Here is a 19,660-nt window from a genome sequence, read left to right on the forward strand (position 1 = left end):
CTGAACATGGAAACAAAGTAAAAATAATTATTTTATTGGCTACAGCTATACATTTGCCTTATTTGTGTATGGTTCAATGGGAGGTCTCTTGTTACATAACCAATCAGCTAGCTGGCTGTCTGTGACTGGCTGAAGCTCAATTCAAAATTAATCAGTAACAAGGAATGCCTCTAAGTTAAGTTTTTGTACAAGGGTTCTGGAAACAGAAACAAGCCTAGATGAATGGCCTCCTGATTATTTGGCTTTAATACCAGAAAGTCACATCATCTTTCACAGCTTTGTTTTTCTTTATATGCAGTCTGATCCTCCATTGTGGTTTGCCTGGGGAAAATCCTAGTTTATTCATATTTTCCTGACTTACCACCCAGTTTAGCTTTTGTCATTTTCAAAAGTTCCCAGTAGTGGCAATATTTAAGCCATACATTAGAATGATGTTTTCTTCTAACTTTTCTGACAATAACATTCTGATATCCACGGGCCCAATTTAGGAGTAGGGAAAGCCGCTAGGTGTGAATAGTGAATGAAGTGTTTCATTTACCAAGTGAAATACAACTTTCACAGGGAGAAAACTATATATATCTACATATATTTCAAAAACAACGTATGATATTTTTGTAAATTGAAAAACACAAATCGAGACTAAATATTGGGATGGTTCTCTAAATACATGAGTGAAAATATAAAATAGACTGGAACAATGCACACTAATTCATAGACGCTTCTGAGAGTAGACTTGACTAACTGTTGTGTTTTATTTCTTTATAAAGGAGGCTTTAAGCAAACATTATAAAATAAAATGAGCCAATTCTGGGAGGTGGGAATTGATTTTATTCTTTATTCTTCTCTTCATTATTTAAAGGTCTCATTATTTAAATTCATATTCATATAACATAAATTATGCAAATAAAAAACAGAACACAGACTATGAAAACAAAGAGAAGGTGAAGCTAATCAAAGATAAGCCTGGAAAAGTGAGCCCAGAGTATTGAAATATTTATTTATTTAAATATTCATTATTGCAGCTGGTAGGCATGTGAGAAGTGGACCACAGCCCATTGAGTTAACGTTCTTACAGGGAATCACTAATTGGTTTATGTGTCTCATGTTGGCATAATCTGACTCTGGTTCACCACCTGAGTCCTTTTGGACTCTTTGCTGGCTAGTTCAAATTATGCAACAGTTGATACTAACAACATGACTGAAAAATAGGAATTGATTACAAGATACTTAGAAGTAAACCCTAGCAACTTTCAAACTCATCCAACTTGCATAAGCAGGCTCTCTTTGAACATGTCCCAACATGTTGTCCAAGATCTCCTTTGATATGACAAACTGAAGTTGACAGTACAGGTATCTTAGAATAATACAAAGTAGAAGCTGAGCTAAAATTTTTTTTTTTAGCAACGAAGAATAGGTAAATAATAAGGAACAGTAACAAAATAGAACAATTATCTTGGCAGGTTTTCTAATGTTGTATATGTTTAATATTTTTCACTGTACATTTTATTTTTATGAATCCCAAATAAGGAGAGAGGAACTTTCCACTTTAGTGGGTGTCATTTTAACTATCTGGATTCCAAGTGTTTCCTAAGATGACATTCTAGTTCCCATGTATTAAGTACCATCTATTGAGTGCCCACTCTATGGCAACCATTTTGAATTAGTTCATTTACGCTCATTATTTTATTCTGTTCTCACCACAGTCCTGTGACATGTACTATCTCATTTTCTCTGATGTAGGCACTAAGGATCAGAGATGAGAGGTTTGGTCAAACCCTAAGAGTAAGTGACAAAGCTGGTAGGTCTAACTCAAAAGCACCCTTGTAGTCCCATATTGTATTGTCTTCAGGGGAACCCTTCCCACATCAATGATTTAAACAACAGATCCTGGAACTTTTGTCTTTGGAGATGAATTAGTTACCCACCCCCAACACCAACCCCTCACCTTCCAACTTACAACCAACAAACTTAGTTATTAGAGGTAGCTTGTTATAATTTCAGGCACCCTTTCCTTTGATTCAGCAAAAATGTTTCTTCTAATTCCATCCATTCAATCTAGTTTTGCCTTCTCAATCGCACAGATTTTTTTTAACATGATATTTCTCACATAATTGAAGAAAGTAAGCACATCATCTCTAGGACTTCCACAAAGTAAATCATCAGCCACTCCTGATAAAACACCCTTGGGGGCCGGGCGCGGTGGCTCAAGCCTGTAATCCCAGCACTTTGGGAGGCCGAGACGGGTGGATCACGAGGTCAAGAGATCGAGACCATCCTGGTCAACATGGTGAAACCCCGTCTCTACTAAAAATACAAAAAATTGGCTGGGCATGGTGGCGCGTGCCTGTAATCCCAGCTACTCAGGAGGCTGAGGCAGGAGAATTGCCTGAACCCAGGAGGCGGAGGTTGCGGTGAGCCGAGATCGCGCCATTGCACTCCAGCCTGGGTAACAAGAGTGAAACTCCGTCTCAAAAAAAAACAAAAAACAAACAAAAAAAAAACACCCTTTGGGTCTCCTCACACTCTAGTCAATTTTCTCTAGTTCAGAATTTCCATGCTAGTGATTCGCAGAGAATCACTCTGGAGAATTGCAGTGTCTTCAGCTCTGATACCCACATCTCATAACAGTGCAGGGCACAGGGTAAATGGGGTAAACTCTCAGTGAACGCTTGCTGAATGAAGAAATGAGGAAATGAGTTTGGCACACTGCAAACATTAATTGACAATTACTTTGATCACTAAGAATTAGTGCTGATCTGTTAATGACCACCTTCATCTTTGTATATATTCCCTTTACTCTTCTTGACAAGAGCGTCTGTGTGTTCTGCTCTTTTGTTTTTTGGTTGTTTTGTTTTCCATTTTTGCCTACAGAATTCACTGCTTACAGTGTTTGGACAGTCTTCAAAAAGTGATAGTTTGTCTAGCATGAACATTAACAAGATTTATTCTTTATTTTTATGGTTATGCTTGTTTGATTTGGTTATTGTTAGTTAAAACAAAATCGCTAAGTTTCTCTTTTCCCTTTATTACCCATGAGAAGAAGAAAAAATTTTATATAGTTCTTTTGTCTACCTAAAGGCCTTTTTCTGGGGGTGGCCAAAGAATATATCCACTAAATGTATATTTATGAACAAATAAAGACACATGTTTAAAAGTCAATGTTATTAGAGTATTGGAGCTAAGGTCTATTCTGTAGTCTTTTTTTTAGTTTCAGGCACTTTTAGGCATGTCTCCTGAACCAGCAGGATTAATCTGCCAGGGATCATGAATACCTAAAAGTTCTTATGGCAATGATGATGGCTGTTAGCCAAACCCTAGGACCAAGACCTTGCCTGTCAAAAAGCCACTTATTAACAGTCCTAGTCCTTGTGTAAGTGAGGGAAGATACTCTTTAAGGTGGATGTATAAAGAGAGTTGAAGTACTAAACTCAATACAGGGACAATGGTCAGGGTTAGAAAGCAACAGATGAATGGCTGAATGCAGAACTTTGAGAAATTTGAGCCCTGAAACAAAAGGGCAACACAGGTGGGGTAGCAGATTCCATATCAACTGAGAGACTGCTAGCAGGAAGGCATGAAGTAGGGTGAGTGTCCTCAGGAGGAATAGCAGTGAACAGGAGTCAATGCATTGATCAGGGATAGGGCCTGGATGTGAACAGAAAGTCTAGAAAGTTCACGGTCCCACTGGTTAGTCTTTTCCATGAGATATTTTGAGCTTAGAGTCTAGCAATTATGCTAACAGGGCCCAGGACAGAAAATTACTATTTTGTTAGTGCTAGTGTTAATTGATTGTGATAGTACAGGCTGGTATAACCTTCAATATTTTACCTAAATTAAAACTATAAAAAAATTATTGGTCATTTTCCTTTCATACTTCCTCTGAGCTCCCAGCATTGAAAGAGCAGAGGTACTCTGGAAGGAGGCAATCTTTCTTATATCATCAACTTTAATAAAATAGGAAACATTTCTCTCCAAATTGTATCATTGTGTCACTCCTCTGCAATTTTCTACTGCATTATTCAAGACAGAAATGGAATTATTTCATTTTTATTAGAGGTAACTTACTTTAACATATTATTAAAATTCAGAAGGCTGCAAATAATTTCTACTGAAATAAAATGCACAAGTAAGAATTATAAAACTGTCTGGTTGAAATCCTCTATTCTCTTGGATACTCTAAGACAAATTTAATTGATTGTATTAGGTGGAACAATTCACTTTTCCACATTATCAGTGGTCTTTACTAGAACTTCATCTTTATTTTTAATTAAGATGTAGTATGTATTCTTCACACAAAAATTTCTGTGATGCTGTGTCCCTTCAGGAGTTAAAATACCAAATTAGTACTATCCCAGAACAATTTCTGCTTTACTAAGCCTTCAAACAGCAACATATTAAAATGTTAGTTAGCACTTACTGATTTATTAATTCTGTTTTCCTATACAAAAAAACAGGAAAAAACAATTTTCAAACACTTATTATGTTCATGCTATTTGAGTCTTTTCTCTAGTTTATATGTACAGAAGTTTTAATATATTTACAATCAAGTCTATCAATCTCCAATTATGATTTTTGTCTTAGACATCATGTTAGACAAGATTATAAAATTATTTGCCACGCTATTTTCCTCCAGTTATGTCTGCCTTTGTTCTGCTTTTATCAATCTGACATGTATTTTTATAATATATAAATAAAATTTCCAAATTTATCTTAACATTAACTAATTATTGCTGTTGTGCTTTTTGAACGATCATTACTTTCTTCATCAATATGAAATGTGGTTTTTCTTATGCATTACTTTTACATGTGCTTTGATCTGTTTGGGGATTTCTCAAACTGATTTGGCTTCTCTAAGTTTCTATGTTAGTAAATAGTACCACACAGTTTTAATAATTGTAACTTTTTAATGTGCTTTAATACTGGGAAATAGCAAGTTTTATATTTCTTTTTTTAATGTACTTTTTCTAGACTGTTCATGCTTCCAGATGAATTTTAATAATCATTTTACCAAGCTCTCCTCCAAAATGTTTTGGGATTTTAAATGAAATTGTACTATCTTTATAATTTGAGGAAACTAACATCTATACAACATCTATTATTCTCATCCAAGACTACAACATAAGCCTCATTACTGCTAATTTTTCTTTCTGCATAACATACTTAACAGACAATTGTTTATCTGTGTTTCTCAATAAATTTTATTTTCTTAATTTAAGTCGTTCACATTTCTTTAATAGTTTATTCATAGCTTTGTGATATTTAATTGCTATTATGAGTTTTCATGTTTTCTATTTGTTGCTGCCATAGAAAAATGAACTGATTTTTACACATTTATCTTTTGTATAGTTACTTAACAAAGTTCATTACTCTAATGGTTCTTCAGTTAATTCTCTTGGGATTATCACTGGTCTTTACTAGAACTTCATCTTTATTTTTAACTATGACATAGTATGTCTTAGTAAAATATATATATTTTAAGGAAAAAAGATGTAACCATTTTTCTAATTATTATAACCTTTGAGAGGCAGCATAACATAATATTTATGATTAAAGACTCATGGGTCAAACCACAGGAGTTTTAATTCAGCTCTGCTACTTATTAGCTGCATGACCTTGGCCATGTTACTTAGTATTTCTTGGCCTCAGCTTCCTAATTTGTCAAATAGAATGATAGTAGTCCATATCTCCTAGGGTTGTTGTGAGAATTAAATGAGTTAATATTTATAAAGCATTTAGAACAGTTCCTAGCATATATGAGAAGAATTCAGAAAATATTTGTCTTTTAAAACAAATATTTTAAACAATTCCATTGGTTAAAATTTGTTAAATGATATTAACTATAAGTGATGAAATTGGTCATGTAATAAGCTATTAGGGTTGTTCTGCTTTCTTGAAATCACTTTTTTATATTTTAATGGTGTCTCTCTATTCCTAAATTACTATACTACATGTATGTGTGTTTTCTTAAAAGAAATATAGTTGCATTTTATCAAATGTCATTTGAAATCTATTTGGAAGTTAAAACATTGGTTTTATTCTTTGGTCTATGACAATGAAATCACTTTAGTAAGTTTCCTGGTACTAAACCACATTCACATTCCTAGAATAAATACCATGTGTTGTATTATTCTATTTTGTTGATATCTACATTCCTTTAGCTAGTATTTCAATAAATTATTATCTTATTTTTTGTGTTACTTTTATTAGTTTTCTTTTTTGACTTTTTTAGTATTGTGCTTCTTATTAAATAAATCAGAAAAATGTTTTCTCTTTCATAGAATTCATAGAGTATAGGGATAATTTGTTCCTTAAGAGTGTATATTTTTAATAATTGATTATAAATAGCTGATGAAAACAAGACACTTTAGTCATTTAAATGTAGTGTTTTAGCTCCTGCCAAACCTTTCTATTCAAGCTGGTCAAGGACATAGGCTTATGCATCTGACAAAATTAGGCTCAAGTCCTAACTTCACCACCCACCTGCTAAATGTGTGCATCTGGCAAGGTATGCTTGTATCACTGGAAATAACCATGCCTTCCTTACCTTCTTCACAGAGTTATTGTGAGAATTAAATAAGATTATGCTTATAAATCATTGTATATTCAGCCCACAATATAGACCAAATAATTATTTTATATGTTAGTTTTAATTTTCCTTAAGTATAAAATTAATTCATATTTATAATTCCACTTATTTTGTCCTAGTATGGAGAATCTAGTGGTTTACATAGAAATATAAACGGTTCTGAGAAAATTATTTGTGTGAAATTACTTTATAATAAAAGTAGATGTCAATTAAGACATGTTACTTTTTATTTTTAGACATAAATTTAAATGTTTACATCAAAGTAAAAATGCTCTGATGAGCCATGGAACTGAACCTATTGCCAATGTTTAAACAAAATCACAGAGGGTTAATAGGAAAGTTGTACACTGGTTTTAAGAAGACCAAGCAATGAGCCTAAACCAAATGTAATGTCTTCCACTCCTTCCTGCTCCTCTGGAGTTGTGTTCTCATAGGAATCTGAGAGGGTGTGAAGAACTTCGGAGCCTTCCCTCAGGCTGCAGCTTGCCTCTTGCTTCATCATCTAAGCTGCAGTGGTGAAGCAAGCTTCTCACTCTAGGTAGGAGAATGTAGCACTAAGGGATCGAGGTGCTGTCAAATAAAATTTCTACCAGACCAGTAATATTTATTTATTTATTTATATTACATTTTTAAGTTTTGAGATATATGTGCAGAATGTGCAGGTTTGTTACATAGGTATACACGTGCCATGGTGGTTTGCTGCACCCGTCAACCCATCATCTACATTAGGTATTTCTCCCAATGGTATTTCTCCTCTACACTCCCACTCCCCGACATGTCCCTGGTGTATGATGGTCCCCTCCCTGCATCCATGTGTTCTCCTGTTCAGCTCTCACTTACGAGTGAGACCATGCAGTGTTTGGTTTTCTGTTTCTGTGTTACAAACTCATAACATTTTTATGAAATACTAATAAGACTGCAATATGAATATGGCCTCAATTTTCAAAGGATGTAATACTGATGCAGGCCAGTATGAATATATACAGATATCTGTCATAGATAGATAGATAGATAGATAGATATAGATAAATTGGACAGATATTTGTGTTATATACATATATATCACCAGCACACAAAAACCTGTCTCTCAAAAAAGTATTAACTTGAGGTGTATGTCTACCTATTAGTGTCATCAAGAACATTTAATTGTATGTACTGATTATAATTCTATTATATGGTCTCTGAGGAGGGTAGTAATGAGAAAAGCAGTCAGTTTGTAAGACCTGATAGGCAGTATGAATTTCTATTCTGTTTTAAAGGCTATAAATTTCAAAACATTATTCTGATGGGTTAGCTGCCTCTACTAAGAACTATTTAAATAGGCACAGCTAAGAGTAGAAACGTCAAACCAAGCTCAGTCTCTACTAATCACTTATCCCTGGCAGATACAAGTTGAAAATGTGTATCTCAAGGTCCCAGTATGTATTGTTTGCCATTAATTAGAAATTAACAGTAGATTCTATCAACCTTATATTAAACTACATTGTCTTCTAAAAGGAAGATATCCCACCTTACATTTTGTATGCTGTCATCTGGCTTTATAGCAACAAAGATATTTTTAGGAACATCTTCAATATGTTATTCCATATGTTCCAAGATCAGTAGAAGAAAAATGTACTTACTTTTTCTTTTCTGTCCCTGGGACAGGGTTTCTGGCTTCTCCCAGAGTTCCCTTGATTGAGTGTCTTTTCAGTATAGCACGACTTCTGAAGGAAACAAAGGCAGGAAAAGATTTATTAAGATAAACGTCTCTAGTTTCTTGTCTCTTGCAAAAAAGAACAAGTTGTTCCTTAGACAAAAATGTCTAATTTAGACCAAGTGTTGTATGTTTTTAAAAAACATTCATTATCTTTTATATTCCTTTTCCCATATTTTTTTTTTCAGTTTCTCTAGCTGATAGCAAGAGCAGGATAAATTTTCTTGAGTAAGCAATAAACATATATATTTAAGATTTTCACATTTCCACTGAAAAACAGATTCACTAGGTGATAGTCTTTCTCAAATGTGTGATTTAAAAAGCAACATATCCCTGCAACCATTCATCTTTGAATTTAAATACCGGGAGCAAGGACATTGTTTTTTTCAATCGCAAGATATAGTGATTGCAATTTTTGGAGAGAAATAAATCCAGTAAAATCCAGTCTATGCACAATGCCTCACCATCAAGAGGTAACTAACCTAACATTTTGCTATGAATAGGTAGATAACCCACTTGCATATTTTTTTCTGATCATATTCTTTTAGGTGTTTATATGTCAAAGGTCCCCATTTAAAAACTAGTTATTAGCTTTAAATAACTGGAAAACCTAGTTATTTTCATTTACATATATACTTCTGATGGAGGCGGCCACAACTGATCACCCGGTTAACCAGGTGCCCTGTCACTCAGGCAGTCTACGCATTTGAGCAGACACATAGTAAATGCTTAGATGTTAAAAACGAAAGAGCCACGCTTCTTTCATTTTATGAAGATCATCTGTTTCTTTTTCTAAATGTGGGGACAGTAATGTCAATATTCCTCTGCTGATAGAGAGAGAGAGAGAGAGAGAGAGAGAGAGAGAGAGATGGGACAGATATCTGAATACTAGTGTTATTCGGAGCAGGGAAGAGTCTAGCTTTTTATTATGTATTCAAGGATCAATGTCTGTTGTCTTCTCTTCCCTATTTCTTTCTAATAAACCATGAAATTATATCTATTCCAGGCTTTTAATATTTTTCAATTCACTTTTCCTTCCAACTCCATTTTCACGGGCAAATCTAGTTCAACTCTCCCCAGCCATAGCTTCTTCCATCTTGCCCACTGTTCTGGGGTTATGCCATCTCTCACTAGTCTCCCTGGCCTGAGCCATTCCCCTTCCAATCCATCCTGCATACACCTTTCACACTGGGACAATAACTGAGCTTCCAATTTGTATAAAACCCAAGAGCTATATATGGTGGAGATATTTCACTATGATTCTCAGATAAAGTATCATCTTTTTCCCTAAATGTCAACAGCATTATGTTAGCCACTCTAAGTTAGTTTTCAAACAGTTTGATTACTGTTTTTTTCACTTCTGACGTCCTAAGGGCATTGTAAATAAAGGCAGAAACACTGACCTCAATTCTAGTTTCAACTCATCTATTTTTCAGCTGTTGATTTTGAGGAGTCATCTCCTTTCTTGGAGGTAAATGACAGAGCCTTGCTCACCAAATGGCATAATAATATTAATCCTGCCTATATCTCCAGGTTGTTCTGAGATTTAAAGATCACATACAATGAAATTCCAAATATATGGTTATTATGCTCCTTGAAGATCTGCAAAAGTATAAACTTGCTGTCTTTGTTTAACACTAAATACAGATTGGGACCTAAGAGGTATCTGTGATCACACTCTTAAGTCTTACAGCTTTCTTTTGGAAATGTGATGTTCTAAAAAGTTTGGTTTGGCTTTCAAAGAAAAAGAACACCAAAGGAATTATGCTCTAATGTATTTCAATATCAAAGACACTCTGAATCTAAACGAGTGGGAAAAAGGAAAGGGAGCTCAAAACAGTGACAAATCTCAGTTGGCTGAACCTGCCATTTAAATTAACTCAACTGCCATATGTGGCACAGATAATAATGCCATCTTCTTCAAAACTTTGCTAATATCTCCAGACATCACTGGACACTAATAGAAAATATGTCCCTATTCTCTGTCATTGTGTTGTAGGGTTTTAAATGAAAGAAATATAAAGTATGTGCAATAGGATGTTTGTTTTGTTTGCAAAGAGGAAATAAAAGATATCAACCAAATATCACTTAATATATAATTAGCACTGTGACTTCAGCTCAATAGTTTTTATTTTAGACAAAAAAAACAACAAAAAATGCAGCTGATCCATGTTTTTCTCTCCTTCAACCCCTGAGTTCTCATGAGCATTATGTCCTGCTGGTTTCCAGGTAACTTTTATATGGGCTTTTGAATGAGCATTGGTTGCAAATACTTTTGGATGATACTGATTACCTGACTTAACCTCATTACTGTTTTAGATCACTGAATAATTAACCAAATAGGGTACTGAGGATCATAAACTGAAAAGAAACAGATATACCATATCTGTGCAGTATCAATTTCATCAGGCTAAGGGACTAAAAATGGTAATTTTAATAGTACTTATTTTTTTTTAATTATAGTTAAAAACATAAAGTTTATCATCTTAATCATATTTAAGCATATATTTCAGTATTCTTAATCATATTCATATTGTTATACAACCAATTTCCAGAACTTTTTTGTCTTGCAAAACTGAAACTTCATACCCATTAAAATACCACCTCGATTTCTCTCTCCAAAACTCCTGAAAATCACCATTATACTGTCTGTTTTTTATAAATTTTACTACTCTAGATATTTTTATAAGTGGAAGCATATAGTAAATGACTTTTTGTGACTAGCTTATTTCACTTAGCATAATGTTCTAAAAGTTTATCTCTGTGGCGACATGTGTCAGAATTTCTTTCCTTTTCCAGGCTGAATAAAGCCTTAAATAAAAATATCCCAATGTATATACTACATTTTGTTTATGTATTCATCCATCAATGGACACTTGAGTTGCATCCACCTTTTGGATATTGTAAATAATACCACTATGAACATGGGTGTACCAATATCCCCTCAAGTCCCTGCTTTCAAATCTTCTGGATATATACCTAGAAGTGGAATTGCTGGGTCATATGGTAATAGTATTTCTTTTTAACATAATTTTTACAAGAGCTTTAGATTTACAAAAAAATTAGAAGACAGCACAGAAAGTTCCTATAGTGTTCCATACCCAGTTTCCCCTGTTATTAGTATCTTACATTAGTATTACATTTATTACAATTAATGAACTAATATTGATATGCTATCATCAACTAAATCCTATACTTCATGTCTGTTTAGTTTTTATCTAATGTCCTTATGGTATTTCAGAGTGTCATTTAGGATACTATATTACATTTAGTCATCATGTTTCCTCTTTATGGTGACATTTTCTTAGCATTTCCTTGTTTTTAATGACCTTGATAATTTGACAGGTATTTTGTAGAATGTCCTTCAGTTGGGATTTGCCTGATGTTTTCCTCATGATTAGACTGTGGCTATTGGATTTTTGGAGGAAGATCACAGAGGAAAAGTGCCATTTTCATCACATCATAGCAAGAGCCTATAATATCAATATGTCATCACTACTGATGTTGACCTTGCTGAGATAGTGTTTGTCAGGTTTCTCTGCTGGAAAGTTAGTCTGCATCCTGCTGCTTTCCACTGTATTTTTGGGAAAGAAGTCATTATGTGTAGCTCATGATTAAGAAGAAACAAGTTATTTGCTACCTCCTTGAGGATGTTGTAGCTGTATAAATTATTTGGAATTATTCTGCATAAGAGATTTATCTCCTCTTCTCATTTATTTATGTATTCAATTATTTATTCATAATGATATAAATTCATGGTAGATATTATATACTTTGGATTATAATCCAATCTTACTTTATTATGCTCTTCACATTGTTCCAGATTGGGTCATCATTAGCTCTTTCTGTTGGCTCCTGCAGTACTTTTCCTATTAATGCAATGTATATTGCATTATCTATCATCACTAGATATTTCAGCCTTGACATCTAGCATATAGCTCTAACTAAGTAATACAACTGAGAAAAGGTTTATTCAAGTACAATGAAAGATGGAGAGTATGATGAAGCAGGTGTAATGGACATTGTTGTGTGCCACCAGATTCCCTTTCAGGACTGAACCATTCATTTCCCCAGCTGAGTATTGGTGGCTGATGGTCCTCAACTGAGACCTTCCAATTATGAGTTACTTCAGGGCATAAAGAACCAGCCTTGGGCCCTCATTTGGACTGATTCTGAGGGCTCAACCCAGCTGCTGAGTTCCCCATGGAATCAGCTTTCACCTCTACCTGAAATGATCTGTATACATAAGCAGCACTAGGTAGCCTCAAGTAAGGGAGATAAGGTGAAAATCAGCATACTGAACACAAGCAGCTGGAAAGAAATCGGTTGCAGAGAGGAGAGAATTTAAATTGTGAAAAATGTAGTGAGTCAGGTTAGGCTAGGTTATAAGGAATCCTGAAAGCCAGGCAAAAGGTTTAAGATTTAATTAGTAAGCAATACATCTAATTGGGGGTGCAGTCCAATAAAGTACGATGTAGCTGTAGGAAGAAAGAGTATTGAGCTATAAGAAATCAGAAATTGTAGCCAACATTTAGACTAGCTATTAATGCACAGGGCACACTTTGCATGCACCATGTCATTAAATATTCATTACAACTATTAAGATCTCCATTTTGCAAATGACAAAACTGAAGATCAAAAATATTCAGTAACTTATCCAAGATCACATAGCTAAGAAGCCCACTGGAGACATTCAGACTTTGCTCTTATATTAATCTTAAAGTAATGCTATTCAACTCACCAAATCTTAAAGAATATGTAATCATAAGATATGAAAATGTTTCATAAATGTTAAATGAAAGAACTGGATACACTTGCTATACAATAGAATCACAAATTTGTTTCTTTTTTTTTTTTTTTTTTTTTTTTTTTTTTTTTTTTTTTTTTTTTTTTTTTTTTTTTTTTTTTTTNAAAAAAAAAAAAAGCAGTGTTAGAAGGGTGGTGTGCCTGGAGAGGGTGCAGGGCTTCCAACACCCCTGCCAATATCTTGCTCTCTACATCTCTTTTGTTTGGCTGTTCCCAAATTATATCTTTTATAAAAAGCCAATAAATATTAATATGAGTGCTCCTAAGTTCTGTGAGTCATTGTAGCAAATTATCAAACTAAAGGGGGAAAGTCATGGGAACTCCCTAACTTTGTAGCCAAGTCCGACAGAAGTGTGTGGGTAACCTGGGGACCCAATACTTGCGAATGGCATTGGAATTGAGGACTCTCTAAAACCTGTGAAGTCCGCTGGGTCGTTAATGTCAGAATTGAATTGTAGGATACCCCGTTTGTGTCTGGAAAGTTGGAAATTTGGTTGGTGTGAGAAAAAATCCACACATTTGATGTTAGAATTTCTGAGGAAAAATAGCTCAGCATGTAAAACCATAAATATACAGAATCCTTTCAGACAGCTTACAAGAATTAACATTTTCCAAGTTTTCTGAACTCAAGTCAAGATAAAGAGAGAGAAGCAAAAATGAACTCAGTAATGTATTACTCTGATAGTTTGATTCAGAGAAAATAAAAACTCCATTCTAACAGGAAAAAAAAAAGACAAGTGGCCTGCATAGCGCAGTTGCATGAGCTTTCTAATAATGCAAACGGGAGTCTGTTACTTCCCTACAATTTTTTTCTTAGCTTCATATCAGAGAGAAGGACACAAACTGTAGAAATTGAATGATAACTTATAATATAATCGATGATCATTGTATGAAGTATTCAGTTTGCAGCTCATAAATTTAGGTAACATCATTCTTCCCCTCCTCCTCAATAGAGAGAGACAATGGTTACTGTCTAGCTCAATGCTGGCTTAACGGCCTCCTCTGAGGTTAATGTTAACATCATTCTGGACAGGGCAACAGGAAGCATCTGTGTATCTTACCACAAAATGAGATGATCCATTTTTCCCCCCATTTGAAGTATAAATTCTGTTGGTATTAAATTACTTAATTGCTCTTGCTTTATATACACATTTAAAATATTTAGATATATCATAGTAATAGCCTTAGAGAAAACTAAAATGACTTATGACTGTGTAAATATGTATTTAATTTTTCCCAGTTTGTCAATATAGGTTATTTTTTCCTCTATGATTTAATGGAAACTTGAGTTATAAAAGCTATTCTTACAATCTTTTTTTGTTCTTATGTTCTAGAACCACCGATGGTGACAACAGAACTCAGGGAATGTTAGTCAATTAACAGCTGCCAAGTTACTCAGAGGAGCAGATGGTATAACTGATCATGTCCTACCAAATGTGAAAAGGGAATACTCAAAGATGTTTGCTCAAATACACTAGAGTTTCCACACAAAAGGCTATAATGGCAACCATATATATTTTTTCATCTTGTGTTTTCTTTTTATTCCAGGTGATTCTCTTTTGTTCTGTTTTTAAATTTTTGACCTGTAGACTAGTCATTTTAAAATAACCTGCAATATACACTCATTTGAGTATTTTTAGCAATAGAAATGCACAACAGAAATATGTCAATAGAAAAGAAAAATAATACTTAACACCACTACCAGATTTTTAAACTATAATATGGCCAGTTGGAATATAATGCTGAGGGTTGTTGAAATAACTATAATTGTACAGATATTTTGCTAATCATCTTGGATGTCTGTAGTGAGATTATTAGAAAGTCCATGATCGATTCCTCAGAATGGCATCATTAAATTAGAAGGTGATTCCTTCTAATTTAATCATCTTAAAAGCCATATCTTAATTATCAAATAGTAAAGAATCCAAAATCTCAAATATTCATTAATCCAACAAATATTTATGGTGTATATTTCATACCAGGCACTGTTAAAGAGGCCAAATGAAAAAAATAGACAAAAGCAAAACAAAAAAGACAAAATCGCTATACTGATAGAGCTTATATTTTTATTTTTATTATTTATTTATTTATTTATTTATTTTGAGACAGAGTTTCGCTGTTGTTGCCCAGACTGGAGTGCAATGGCACGATCTCGGCTCACCACAACCTCCGCCTCCTTGGTTCAAGCAATTCTCCTGCCTCAGCCTCCCGAGTAGCTGGGACTACAGGCACGCACCATCATGCCCAGCTAATTTTTGTATTTTTAGTAGAGACGAGGTTTCACCTCGTTGACCAGGATGGTCTCGATCTCTTGACCTCGTGATCCACCCACCTCGGCCTCCCAAAGTGCTGGGATTATAGGCGTGAGCCACTGCTCCCGGCCAATTTTGTTTCTTAAAAGTATACATGTTAATCCCATATATAACAAAATAAGAAGTTTTCTGTAAGATGATACACAATTAAAATCTTGTATAATTTTAATTAATTTATTTTCTGTATTTTATGTTTTATAAGTTAAATTATGTGCTTTTCTAGTCAGAAAGAAATTAAAGATATTTTATAAAAAGAATATCACACACTGGGGCCTGCTGGGGAGTGGGGGGTTAGGGGAGAGATAGCAGGGGGTGGGGAGATTGGGGAGGGATAACCTTAGGAGAAATACCAAATGTAGATGATGGGGTGATGGATGCAGCAAACCACCATGGCATATGTATACCTGTGTCACAATCCTGCACATGTACCACAGAACTTAAAGTATAATAAAATAAATAAATAAATAAATAAAATAAAGTTTTCTTTATCAGTAAATGAGGGATCATGATGAAAGTATCTATGTTATGTCAAGAAAGGAGGTAGAACAATTGTTTGCAAGACAGATGAAAAATGAATGAAGAACATTTGGGGTAATCAGCCAAGTGCTTTATTTCGTGACTGAAGGTTGACAATTGTGAAAGCTGTCAGAAGAATTTATGCTAGAGTTGATTGTTGATTTGGGTAGGGAGAAAAGACAGTCAAATATACCACAGGATTTATTTGTAAACACAGCATCCACAAAAGGAATAATTGGCAAGAAAAGTTGGAAGGAACATGATGAGTTCAAATTAAGACATTCAGGTATTCAGTGAGTGTTATTCAACCAAGAAGAGCTTATCCAATAGGCAGATGAGAAACGATATTAATAGTAAATACAATCAATTGATCAAATCCAGGGCAGTAAATCAGAGAGTAAGTTATTAAGTGATACATTTGAACTCATGTGTTTAAACAAGCAAACAGAAGTGTAGAAATTAATAGAGAATAGCAGAGTGCTAGAACTGAAATCCACAGAAGTTAAAATTTTGTGAGATAAATGTTAATCAGAGTTTAGAAAATGTAAATTTTCCTTTGAATTGTATAGGTGCTATCAGGTAAAGAAAAACAACTCTCAATGTGATATAATTTTTTATTTGAAAGTTATCATCCTACATTAAGAAGTATCTTTAAGTGTATTTATTCATTCATATATTAAAAAACAGTATTTACTGAGTGCTTCCTTTGCATGAGAACTTGTACAAGAATGATAAAATGTGCTTGTTTGGATCCCTTGGCCACTTAGCGCTAGCAATAAATAGGGAAAGATTAACACAAATAGGCCACACACAAAACATTCTGCTTCATCTGCCTAGAATGCACATTTCCTTTTGCTCTTCCTAGCAGGATGTGGGCCATCCTTAATGGCCCAACTCAAATGCTGCCTCTTCTGTGAAGCTTTAGGAATTGTTCCAGATTGGTATTGATCATAATCTTTGCCCCTAAATCATTCTTTTCATGACTTGCTGATGCTTTCTGTTACAGCCGTGTGTGGTAGTCTTCCCTAGAGCCTGTGAACATCTTGAATGGGAATGTTTTATTCAACTATCTGCAGGACTTAGTGCAGATAGCTGGTATTCAATAAGTGATTATTGAATGGAAATTCATAAATCTTTACTCATATTAGCAAAAGGCACTATGAGTACAGGACTTAGTACAATATATTGTAGGTATTCAATAAGTGATTATTCAATTGAAATTCATAAATTTTTACTCATATTAGCAAAAGGTATATATAACTGTAAAGAATACCTGCAAATGTGTTTACATTCACTTTTGCTCCATAAAGTTCAAAAAGGATGAATTTATACAGTTGTGAAAATATGAAACACTCAAAGATATTCATTAATTAGTGTTCACAACAAAATGAGCATTATTCTATTCAACCTTGCTTATCTACTTACTACTAATTTTTCTTTCATTGACCTCTAATCTATCTATCTATCTATCTATCTATCTATCTATCTATCTATCTATCTATCTATTTTGGGATAGGATCGCACTCTGCCACCCAGGCTGAAGTGCAGTGATATAATCCTGGCTCACTGCAGGCTTGACTTTCTGGGCTCAAGTGATCTTCTATCTCTGCACTTCTAACTACAAGTGCATACCACTACACCTGGCTAATTTTCTTATTTTTTGTAGAGACAGAGATTTTTCGTGTTGCCCAGGCTGGTCTCAAACACCTGGGCTCAAGCTAAGCACCTGCCTAGGTCTCCCAAAGTGTTGGGATTACAGGAGTGAGCCACCAAAGCTGGCAAATCTAATCTGTATTTTTTTCACTATTATATATGCTGGATTTCTACAACTGTGACAGTTTTTAAACTAACCTTGGCAATTGCTACATTTTCATAGCTTTTTAAAAAAATTAAGTAATTATTATTATTATCTTTTGGAGACAGAGTCTTGCTCTGTTGCTCAGGCTAGAGTACAGTGGCACAATCTCAGCTTTCTGCAAACTCTGCCTCTCAGGTTCAATGGATTCTCCTGCCTCAGCTTTCCAAAGTCCTGGAATTAAAGGCATGAGCCACCACGCCTGGCCCCATACCTTTTTTGCTTACATAAAATTGCAAATAACCTGCTTTATTAATTCCTTGGCAAATCTTTTTATCTACCATGTGGTAGATACAATGGAGGAAACACAGACCCCGTTTTGTGGAAAGGAGCATTACAACTAGACTAGTTGATTTAAAAATATACACAAATGACCAAAATCCAATTTATCTGAAATTTTTATTCAAGTACTAAAAGCTTCATTAGGTGAAGAATGAATAAAAAGGAACTGATAAAAATGACTAAGAATTAGAAATACATTCATATTTCAAGTATCGGTTTATACAACTAGCTAAACATCTCATCTAATTGTCTTTTTAGATTCAAGTGAAATCCATAAACATTTTTAATAGGCAAGGTAAAATCAGGTTTTCTTAATTAAAAAGGTAATACCTGCATTGTTCAACTGCTTTTACATAGTAGTTTGGCAAAGTTGACTCAACGTCTTAAAATTTTTGACAAACTTTAACCTAGTAATTCCACTGTGAAACTTCTTTCACCCTTTAGGTCCCCAGGATAAACCTCTTTTTATTTTGCTACTGTCAGGAGGAAAAGAAGATAAAGGGATTTTGACATTTAATGAACACCTGTTCTGTATCATGAGCCTTAGTAGACACTTTGCATTTCAGTTCATTTAATCATTACAATTAGTCTATCACATAGTGGACCTTTTACAAAGCTTAAAGATAGTGAGGTGCATCCCTAAGGTCACATAGCTAATAAGTCCCAGAGTTGGGATTCAAACTCAGCTCTGTTCAACTCCAAAGTCCACAATTAATCCACTGCACATTATGATGACTCACAATATTCTTGGACTTTTCACCTAGCTTTTATATATAACTTTTCTTCTATATGATTTTTCTCTTGTGATTAAATGATGGCTTCATAATATTTATTATTTTGCTTCATAACTCAAAGCTCTAAGAAATATGAATGTTTTTGGAGAATTGACTCAAAAACAGTTCATAGACTTAATCATTACCTCCAAGTTTTCTTTTAAGTTTTAAAGTTTTCCTCTTTCTTCACATTTCATATCAAAGATAATATATCTTCACATCTCATACTGAAGAGAACAAGAGTGTTAATATGCCCCTTGAATTTATGTTTCATTTTCATAAGATGTGGATGAATATAAAGAAGCTTGATCAAAAAGGTTTCCTGCTGTGTATTACAGCCCAAAGAACAAAATAAGCAAACTTGTTACTTTAATGATTTTGTTATCTTCAATCTCTTGCATTCTTTCATCATACCATTATAACTTACAAACATGTTTGCTGTGGGTTTTTATTAAGCTGCCCTTATGAAAGAATTTGATACTTACAATACATTGTCATGATTGAGAACATGGATTCTGAAGATAGACTTATTGATTATAAATCTTTACTGTATACATTTGGACAAGGTACTTAAACTTTCTGGAACAGCCATGGCTTCCCTATAAGTGAAAGTATCTATAATAATAGTACTTATCATATAGAGTTGTTAGGAGGTTTAAATGACATACTGAATTCCTGTCACATAGAACAATGCCTGGCACATACTGTGTTTAATATGTTTTAGATTTATTAATACTCTTATACAATAAAGACAAATGGATTGCTCCTGCCAATGATACATATGATAGAAACAGCAAAAAAAAATGCTGAGCAGGCTTTCACCACATCCACTGA

The 19,660-nt window shown here is 34.1% G+C and overlaps 2 protein-coding genes across 4 annotated transcripts in view; both read right to left on the reverse strand.

Moving 5' to 3' along the window:
• The window catches only part of PKIB (cAMP-dependent protein kinase inhibitor beta), a 108,196-nt gene extending 99,905 nt beyond the window's left edge, over window positions 1–8,291 (reverse strand). For 2 of the 3 annotated variants that reach the window (XM_017541042.2, XM_017541038.2), the window contains exon 1: window positions 8,209–8,291. The gene's annotated coding sequence lies outside the window, so the exon portion shown is untranslated. The remainder of the gene's footprint in view (window positions 1–8,208) is intronic. The other variant, XM_017541044.2, reaches the window with a different exon arrangement.
• LOC108312875 (cAMP-dependent protein kinase inhibitor beta) overlaps window positions 8,205–19,660 on the reverse strand; it is a 164,504-nt gene continuing 153,048 nt past the window's right edge. Inside the window, exon 3 of the mRNA XM_017541040.2 lies at window positions 8,205–8,291. Within this exon, the coding sequence (XP_017396529.2) occupies window positions 8,205–8,291 (87 nt within the window). The remainder of the gene's footprint in view (window positions 8,292–19,660) is intronic.

Source organism: Cebus imitator, unplaced genomic scaffold, assembly GCF_001604975.1.
Source record: "Cebus imitator isolate Cc_AM_T3 unplaced genomic scaffold, Cebus_imitator-1.0 Scaffold130, whole genome shotgun sequence".
NCBI lineage: Eukaryota > Metazoa > Chordata > Mammalia > Primates > Cebidae > Cebus > Cebus imitator.